The 10139-nt window shown below is 39.5% G+C and overlaps 2 protein-coding genes across 2 annotated transcripts; both read right to left on the bottom strand.

Annotated features, from left to right (window-relative positions):
- LOC308406033 (C-X-C chemokine receptor type 3-like) lies at positions 1 to 1478 on the bottom strand (the record flags this gene model as incomplete). Its single annotated transcript, XM_080896839.1, has 2 exons — positions 1 to 753; positions 1050 to 1478. 2 exons carry the CDS (start codon positions 1476 to 1478, stop codon positions 1 to 3), a joined length of 1182 nt encoding a protein of 393 aa, XP_080752965.1.
- A 6761-nt stretch (positions 1479 to 8239) lies between these two features.
- On the bottom strand, positions 8240 to 10139 carry cxcr3.2 (chemokine (C-X-C motif) receptor 3, tandem duplicate 2). Its single transcript, XM_080897064.1, has 2 exons — positions 10019 to 10139; positions 8240 to 9836 (listed from the first exon to the last, which is right to left on the bottom strand). The coding sequence occupies exons 1-2, from the start codon at positions 10040 to 10042 to the stop codon at positions 8754 to 8756; spliced, it is 1107 nt and encodes a 368-aa protein (XP_080753190.1). The 5' UTR covers positions 10043 to 10139; the 3' UTR covers positions 8240 to 8753.

Below are 10139 nucleotides of genomic sequence, written 5' to 3'. Positions count from 1 at the left end.
TCAACAAGCTAACAGATTCTCTACAGCCATCATCCGTTCCAGCTCTTCCTGTTGATCCTGACCGTGATCAGGCTGCTGTCTCTGGCCTACACCAAGATCCCAGAGTGAGCCTTTTGGTTCAGTTTTACTACATCTCAGCATGGCCAGTAAGTGTTGCCTGAAGTTTCCACACAGGCCGAGATACAGCAGAGGCCTCAGGCTGGCGTGAAGGCAGCCTAACGCAGAGGTGACCATGAGAAAGGTTTTTAATAAACTTTCAGAACCTTCCTGTGAATCGTTAGCAGGATCCCGAAGTCTGTTCTGGAGAGTGTCCAAAACAAGTATGAAGTTGTACGGCATCCAACACAGACAGAATACGACCACCAGAGACAGGATGATGGTGACATTTCTCGGGATTGGGAGGCCATTACAGCTGCACTGCCGCCGTAGCATATGTGAGCAAAAGATCATCAACATGAGTCCAGGTAGCACCAAGCCAAATATGTGGTGGAGCAGGCGTGACCACAACTGCCAGTCAGTTCCAGATTGAGGGTAGATATTAACACAAGTATTAACTTCTGTGTAATTATTTTTACCCACCAGGAAAATCCAGTCAGGTGCAGTGAGGAGGACAGAGATAAGCCAGACTGACAGGCAGCTGATGTGAACTAACCAGTGCCTCCCGTGGGAATATAACTGGATGTCACGGATGACAGAGAGGTAGTTTTGAAGACTGATGCAAACCAGCAGAAAGATCCCACAGTAGTAGTTGAGCTAGAAGAAGACAGGGAGAACTTTTAGTGTAAGACACAAACCTCTAACATCTATAAAAATTACACTTCATTTCTTCCCTTTCACTTCTGTCCTACTCTAAACTGCTGTTCTAAGCGTGTTCTCTTTGAAAATGTTAAATACTCACTGTCTATTGAGTACAATGACTCTGTTCATACTCAGTGGATGTCACTATCATACTGTTGAATACAATGACTCTGTTCAGCTTTCTCACAGCTTCACTGAAAATGTCTTGTTTTCACTTTCAGTCTCTGTTTCACATAACATCTGGTCTTTACCTTGAAAACAACCCCAAACATATGGCTGAAAGTGCCAAAGAACCAGTCACAAAGCTGAGTTGTCTGTGCAGCCCAGAAGGGCAGCATTAACAGGAGGAGGATGTCCATAAAACTCAGGTGGAGAATAAAGGTGTCCGATAGGCTCCACTGTCTCCTTTTTTGAACCAGAACTCTCAGGAGAATAATATTTCCCAGGATTCCAACAAAAAACACTACAGCATACAGAGCAGGGACCCACACTGCCTCACTGCCTCTTTCCACAGGAACATTATCCACTGTGCTGTTAAACACTGTAAACACTGTAGTGTTATTCACTGTATTTGCTGCATCGTAATCATAATCACGGGTGTTGTTCCTGCCATATTCCAAATAGTCATCCGACTCCTTTAAGATTCTGCCAGTATCCACATGCAGCTGTGCCATGTCCATATACTGTGGAGACAAAAACAGAACAAACAAAAATACATCAGTGCCTCAGAAGCTGTATATGAGAAAGTGAAGCCAGTTCGCTGAAATCTCCCCATAGGAAACCCCTAACACAGACACACCCCATTTGCAGATTGGTAGCTTAAAGCCCCTCAGGCACAGAAAGAGTTATAACCACTTTAACTTCTTCTCAAAATTGCCACTTCATTGCCAATTATTAATATTTGTTATTTGTCATTCATGTAATTCATTATTTTATGTCAGAAATTGCCATAGTGACACAAAATTCTGGAATTTCTAACAAGGTCCAAAACAGAAAGTGAAGCTTTATTTTATTTTAGTTTCAGCTCTCCATTGTGTTATCCTTTGTTTTCTTTATGTAATATGCAGTTGTTTGGCAGCAGGACTAGAGCAGAGCATGGGAGACAGAAGTAAAACCAACCAAGTACTGAGGAAATCCGAGAGCTTAAAAACACATGAAATAAAAAAGGAGAGAGGAATTAGCCTGGGAAAACACAGGAAATCTTAAATAAGACTACTCTTAACTAAGGACAAAGAAAAACAAACTCGAAACACTGGGTCAAAGACCAAGGACCATGGCACTACATCAATGTTTTAGATAAAAATAATGCAGTTATTAAACACAAGATTAACCCGGTGTTTCCAAAACTTTCTGTTCATTATTTCCCAGCTGTGTGTTTTTACATTTTAGCAATCAGTGGTTTTTGGCAATTACTCTTCCATTAAGCTTGACAGGGAGCCTCAAGCAAACATAGAAACTTGCAACTCCCTTGTTATCTGAGGATGGCTGTAATAAATAGCATGTAAATGGACATGAAGAGAAAAACATTAACATCCACACATACAAAGTATGCTTGTATTAGAGATAATCTGCAATAAGCACCGTTTATTTTGTTGTTTTCTGTACTTCCTAGTGCATCAGTAGTTGAACGTGATAGGACAAAAATAATTTTGTCTATTTCGGGCTCACACCTGCATTTGTTGGCAGGTTATAATATTTCTGATTTCTGGAAAGTGTTGTAATAGAGGTAAGATGACATGAGTTGGCAGAAAAATGATTTGTCATCATCTTTGTGGTGAAAATAATGTTAAATTTACCAAGAAAAGAAAACACAAGCATAAAACACAAACCTTTGACAATATCTACAGATGAACATAATGAAAAACATAACTCAAAATCCATAGTAGAAATTGATGAAGTAAAACAAAGGAGGAGGTGGGGGCTGCAGAAGAATTTTTAATGTTCAAGTTAAGTAGTTAACTTGAACAGCAGTTAAAAACTTCATGCTTCAGGTGCTTTTACAGAGAATTCTGACTGACTGAAAGCCGTTCCTTGAGTAGGAATGCTATATTCATCCAGTTATGTGTCGAACCAGGTTAACTAAGTTAAGTTTGTTCCCGTTTAGACATCCAGGCTGTTTTTGAAAACAAAAAACCAAACAAAACCAAAACAGGTTTTCTCCCACACGAGGCTATAGCCTTGATTTTATAATACTTTCAAAAGGACCCCTAGACGAGGATTTTACTTTCAATCTTAAAGACTAAATTAATTTTTATAGATAAAATATTGTGCTATCCCCTCGTCTTCCTATGAGTGTCTTAATGCTCAGAGGATGTTGCTATCGTCCCATTAAATACAATGACCCTGTTCTGCATGTTCAGCCAAGGATCTGGATTCAACCGGAAATACTGGAGCACAGTCAAACTTAATCTTAATCAAACTTAACTTAAAGTCAAAAACAACTTCACTGCTTCACTGAAAAGATCTTGCTGCAACAGCTTCAACTAAAAACACTAAAGATAATCTGAAAAAAGAGAGGGCTCTATACAGGCTCAGTCTCTGAGACCTATGTCTTTATTGTTAACCCACTTCAGTGTTGCTTCTTTCTAACAACCTGTACCTGGCAAACTGAGGGGCACAAAACTGACAAAGCACTACAATAAGAGCCGCTAACACTAGAGGGAGCTGTTGATATTGTAAAATTGTGAGATGGGGAGGCGGGTCAGGACTGACAAACCTAAAACTGAAGCAGAATCCTGACTCCACTCAATCCCTTTTCAAGTGGGGTGCAAGATGCTGTTTAAGTAAACCTAATTACATTAAGTTCACAGTCAAAGACCAATGTAGGAGCTGAAGTAAAGGTAAACAGCGATAAATTGAATCCTGTGCAGACATGTCAATGTAAATACAGCATACAAGGCAAAAACAGAGTTTGTACAATTCTAGTGAGTTTCAAAGTGAGAAACAAACAAACAAGCAAGGAAAACATGGAAAGCAGAAGAAATGGTGAGTAAGCAGCTTCTTAAAAAACTATTTATACCCCCTTTATTCCGATATCCCTTAATAAAATCCAGTGCTACCAATTGCCTTCAGAAGTCATGTAATTAGTAAATAAGAGTCCACTTGTGTGAACTTTAATGTCAGCTTAAGTACAGCTGCTCTTTGAAGCCCTCAGAGGTTTGTTAGAGATCACTGGTGAACAAACAGCATCGTGAAGATCAAGGAAAGCACCAGACAGGACAGAGATGAAGTTGTGGAAAAGTTTAAAACAGAGTTAGGTTATGGAAACATATCCCAAATTTTACTGAGTACTGTTTTATTAATCTGAAGAAGAGTGTGACACATCTCCAAACCTGCCGACACATGGTTGTCAACCTAATTTGGCAGCCAGGAGGGCGAAGAGAACAAGTCAAGAAGCATGGTGACTGTGGAGGAGCTGCAGAGATCCACCTGAGCAGTGGGAGAATCTGTTCACAGGACAATTATTCATGGCGGGAGCACTCTGTTCATGCACTCTACAAATCTGGCTTTTATGGAAGAGTGGCATGAAAAAAGACACTGTAGAAAAGAGCGGAGGTCCACACAAAGATAGATGTCAGTGACATGGAAAGAGGACATGGACCTAACATACTAAAACAAGAAATTAAGAAATATAAATACCAAACTCAGAGTCAGCAGAAAACAACATAGTCAGGAAGTCATTGGTACAGAATTTAATGTTACAGTTACAGAGATTTCTGACTGAAAGTGATCGTTTGAATAGGAATGCTACATGTCTCCATCTGTCTTATGTGGTAATCCAAGTGTATTAAGTTGGATTTGTTAATATGTAAACATCCAGACTGCTTTTGAAAATAACAGGATTTCCTGAGGATGTTGATCCTACCCATGGCTACACCCTTTTTCCTAGAAAACTTCTTAAAAAAAACACCCTTAGATTTTTCTTGCTACAAAATTCTTATAATTAATTTTTTTTAAAAAACTCTTCACACACTCAGCATAGGCAAAGTGAACGCAAAGTACAGTAAAGCACACCACCGCTGGACTCTAGAGCAGTGGGGATGTCTTTTCTGGAATCATAAATCACGCTTCTCCACCTGGCAATCCAATGGATGTATTTGGCGGTTGCCAGGACAGTGGTACTTGTCTGATTGTGTTGTGCCAAGTGTAAAGTTAGGTAAAGGGAGGATTATGGTGTGGAGCTGTTTTTCAGGGCTCAGCCACTTAAGTCGAGTGAAAGGAAATCTTAATAATTCAGCATCCAAAGACATTTTGACAATTTCCTGCTCCCAACCTTCTGGGAATAATTTGGAGATGGCCCCTTCCTGTTCCAACATGACTGCACACCAGTGGGCAAACTAAGGTCCACAAAAGGGGAGGACAGTGGATGTATTAGACAAACAATGGTGAATATGGAGCTGTCAGGCAGGAGGAAAAGAGAAATGTGGGGTTCATAGATGTAGTGAGAAGGACATGCAGAGGCCTGGTGTGACGGAGGAGGATGCAGAGGACAGGGTGAGCTGGAGGGAAATGTTCTGCTGTGGTGACTACTAAAGGCAGCATCTGAAAGAGGAATGCTAAAATGCAGATATCCACGGATAACACGTTAACCAGAATTAATTCATATAAGGCGCACCAGATTATAAGGTGCGCTGTCATTTTCGAGAAAATTAAAGGATTTTAAGTGCGCCTTATAATCCAAGAAATACAATAATTGCCTGTAAAATATAAACGTAAAAATGTAACTTCTGCAGTGCCAACAGGGCTCAGCAATTGATTTTCCCCAAGTGTTACATAACTGCTGTGCAAGGCCACACGAATAAACTTATAAAGGATAAACTTAATAATGCGCAGAACAGAGTTCAGCTTACTCAAGCAGCTCTTCATAGCAGCCCCATTTTCTCATGTAGCCCCATGGGACATTAATTGCTCATCCCTACAACCATATGCAATTTTTATAATTTTGACATCACATTGTGTGTCCTATGACACAAGTGAGTTCTTGATAAACCCAACAGAATGTGTTGATGATGGCACTGTGAGGCAGGATTAGGTAGAATATAGGCATTCATAATCTATAAAACAGTCTCACAGGTTTTCTATTTATTCTTTGTGAAGTAATTATCAAAGGTTCTATAAAATCAGAAGTGTTCAGGGCAACTGTTTCCAGTAAATGTGCACGCATAGGAATCCAAACGGATACAAAAAGACTGCAAAAAGACTTACCTTGCTGCAAATAAAACATTTATAAAGTATTTTAACAGAAGTTTAAAATACTTTATAAAAGTCAGTAAATATTGCAGTTCTTCCACACTCAAAGACCTGAAGACTTTTGAAGGCTTTCACATTGGAAATTTCAAAAGGCATTGATTTTGAAAAACAAATCTGAGTGATATGATAGTAAATGTGCTTCATCTTACCTGAAAGCTGGACTGTGCTACTTTATGGTAATTTGAACCACAGTTTTAAAATTTGGATTCCCTACTCAATATGACCTATTGCCACTGATTTTCAGTCCAGTTCTTGTGTAATTTAGCATACGTCAGGCTTTTGTCAGTGGGGCAGGTGAGTGATCTTCTCTTGGTGGGTCTGTCTCCTCTGAAACTCTGTTTCCAAATTCTATCGAAACAGCTGATTCCTGACTTCACCCTCGTAAACAACTCTTTCTGTTGACAGCAGTGGGCATGTGAAAAGAGAAAGCGCAGGTAAATCTGAAATCACCTCTTCAGTAGTAGCCTGCTCACCATAGTGAGCCCAACAGAGATTGCCAAATCATTGCATTGCACCTGGAGAAGGACCAGGAGACCATGACACAGGTACAAGGACTGTACGGAAAAATGAAAAATGAGTAAACATGTCCAAAATCTGACTCCTTGGAAGCAAAGGCTCAAGAATTTTACACAGTAATGTAAAGGTGATGAAAGGACGTGCTGTGATTTTTTTTTAGGTCTCCATAAGACTCTATAATCACCACTGTTTATATTATTGAATCTCCAGGCAAATTATTTTAATCTACACTGTCTTTTAATCAGATTCCACCAGAGGGCAATCCTCTTACATGTAATCAGACTTTACATGTGTTTTTTCTATTGTATTATTTTACATTAGACATTGTCTGACATGTCTGACATCTATTGTAAACATACAGTTAAACTTAATGTAGCACTCATGTGTTGTGTTTCATTTCAGTTGATCAATGTAATGTAATATGAGCCCACCTGTCTTCGTAGAAACAAGCAGGTCTCACAACTCAGCTCTTATTTTTTAAGTATTTAAATTAACTTCAAATAATAGACATAAAGACAGTATACTAAATACCACTATAAAGTTTGCTGACTTTGAAATGTGTAATTCTCAAGTAGATTCTAATGTTTTTGTTTTTTTGTCCAATTTTTATTTACTTCAAAGTATTTTCATTGCAGTAAGCTACTTTAAGGTCAGATCTGTCCACATTTAAACCTCAACTACATGAATACTTTTGACATAAATAGGTTTTTTAATTAATGATGTTATCAAACATAATGAGCTTCCAAACCTTTTGGTACTTTTGCTTCTTATAAAAACAAATGTTGGGTCTAATAACGGCTCTTTGGATTTCGCTCATGAAATATCAGAATTGATGTCTTAGTTACAGTTTCTATATTTGTTGACTTATGCACGGTTACCTCTAAGTGCATTTTTACATTTAGCAACCAGTGAGGTTTAAGAAGGTTAAGGTTCTAATCTTGACAGATAATCTTGCGTTAAACTTGACAGTGTGCCTCAAGTAAATGTTGCAAGTGCAGCTGTGTTGCAATGGCTTAGAGCTAATGAGTCACTCATTTGTGAAAATTCTTTCTGTCGTCAAACTCGGACCACCTGGCTCCAAACTGTGTGCCACTGAAGTTCCCTGTAAAACAGATCTGACTTTCAGCTGCTCCCTTATTTCTGAAAGACTCATCACAAAAAGTGGGTCTGCATATGTGATATGGCAGAGTTTTTTTTATGGCAAATAACCTTCCTGATGCACTACCATTTATCTAGGCACATACTGAGCAGGTTTTGCATGTCAGGCAAATGTGTGAACCACTTCACCATGGTGCCACATGCAGTTTTCTATAATAAAAAAATAAACAAGAAAAACAGAGAGCTGTCTTCCTGGAACTTTGCACCTGGAAGTGAGCTATGTCAACCTTCAGGTTTCCAGCCAAGAGTGCGTTCTTGCACAAAACAAAGTTTATCAGCTTTGTGGTATTTTCAGTATTTTCATGCTAGATTATAGAGGTTAAATCCATTTAGTGTTTTCCTCAGTGAGATTAATAATTGTGCTCTTTTTTTTTTCTTTTTTTTAGCAATGACATTCCTGGCAAAATGTAAACCTGTAGGGAGGCAATGAAAAAATACATAAAAGACAACTGAATAATCATTTTCTTTAAAACATTTAATACAAAAATATTCAGTATCGGTCAAAATAAAGGTTGCGTTTCAATGATACATAGAAAATTTAAGAAGCACTATAGCCATTTCATCTTTTGCAGCACAAAACATTTTAAAGGACACAAATAGGATGATTGATTTATACATGTTACAACATAAATTATAACATATACAGATTTAAAATCTTTTAAAAATTTACAATCTACTGGGAATAAATACATGAGATCTGACTCTGAGTACTTACGTAAACGTTACCCAATACTGCTGATCAAGCTTTTTAGAAATGTGGAAATCAAAAATTTTCACAGTAAGTTAGCAAGAAATATTTTGTGACAACATCAGCATTTTGCAATCGTTTTACTCCATGGCTCATGTCACACACAAAAGAAATCAAAAGAATACAAACTGCACACTTCCAAAAAAGCACCAATAACATGTAGCAAATATTTTTGAGAACATTTTATTTCAGTTTTCACCTCACTTTACTATACAAGCTTCACACCCAAAACCACAAAAATATATTTTCATCTTCCTTTCTCTTTATGTATCTCTGACTAAAATCACACCATGACAGAATACGAGGTGTTTTCACTCTCTGCAGAACTGAACGATCCCGTGGCTTTTCTAAGCCTTCGCTCTCGCCACCCTTCCATTGCCAGCCAGCTCCTCTGTCCCAGTAGCCCCTTACACATTCTGACTAGCTCCCGCCTGAATTTCACTCCTACAAAGCCGTACAGCAGAGGATTGAGGGCACAGTGTGACAGCCCCAGACTTTCAGTGATCAGAGTTCCAACGTCAAGCACATAGCCAAGCTCACAGGATGCACTTAACACACCCAGCCTTAGCAGACTATCTGCCAGCTGGAAGCAGGTGTATGGAGCCCAACAGATTACAAATACAGACACTAAGGAGATGATGAGGCGGAGAGACTTGCGCTTTTGGCGGCGAGAGGCATTGCACAGAGACCTGAAGATCCGGATGTAGCAGTAGAGCATAACTAGGAGGGGAACCCCAAAGCCCAGCACTACACTGACAAACTTCAGCCCCACCTGCCACTGTAAAGTGTTTTCAGTGAACCACACCTGGCACACGGGCCCCCTCTGCTGACCGACAAGGTCTATCATCACCACTTGTTTAAAGTAAATGTCAATTCCACTCAAGCCCAGACAGACTGCCCAGATGATGGCACATGCAAACTGAGCATGGCATGTGCTTCGTTTCCAACTTGAGCTGATGGCATGAACGATTGCCAGGTATCTGTCAAAGCTGATGCAGGCCAGGAAGAGGATGCCACTGTACCGGTTTAGGGAGAAGAGAGCACCAGAGATCTTACAAACAGCCAAGCCGAACATCCAGTGGTGAGCCCATTGCACTGCAAACAGGGGCAGAGTGAAGGCCAGAAGAAGGTCTGAAATGGCCAGGTGAAGGAGGAAGGTGTCTGTTAAGGAAAAGGCACAAGCTCCACTACTCTGAGAGATTCTGTAGCGTCTGATCACACACAGCACCAGCACGTTGCCAACAACTGCCAAGACGAACACCAGGCTGTATACTACAGGGGAGTACTTTTCTGCAAAACCATAGATGTCTTCCTCTAAGCACGGGGCTGCAACAGCTTCTGTCATATTTCCATAATAATCATAGTCCTGTGAGAAGACAGAGATACAGAACTCATCAATGTCTTTCAATGTCTGGGTAATTAAAAAAAAAAAAGACTTGCTTTTGGATAAGGTTCAGGTAACACTTTGTGTTTCCTAATGAACAATTATGCATAACAACTAAATAACTAATTTAAATTAATAACTAAATTTTAAAAATATCCACTCACCCAGATATTGTCTGTGGTTGACATGGCTGAATCTGGGATTGGACGGCGAGCCAGCAGAAGACCTAAAACCTTCCAAGGGAGATGAGAGTACTGTTCTCATAAACACGTTTGCCAAACATCC

Source organism: Rhamphochromis sp. 'chilingali' (genome assembly GCF_963969265.1).
Source record: "Rhamphochromis sp. 'chilingali' genome assembly, chromosome: 11".
NCBI lineage: Eukaryota > Metazoa > Chordata > Actinopteri > Cichliformes > Cichlidae > Rhamphochromis > Rhamphochromis sp. 'chilingali'.
This window is presented reverse-complemented; position numbering and strand designations above follow the sequence as displayed.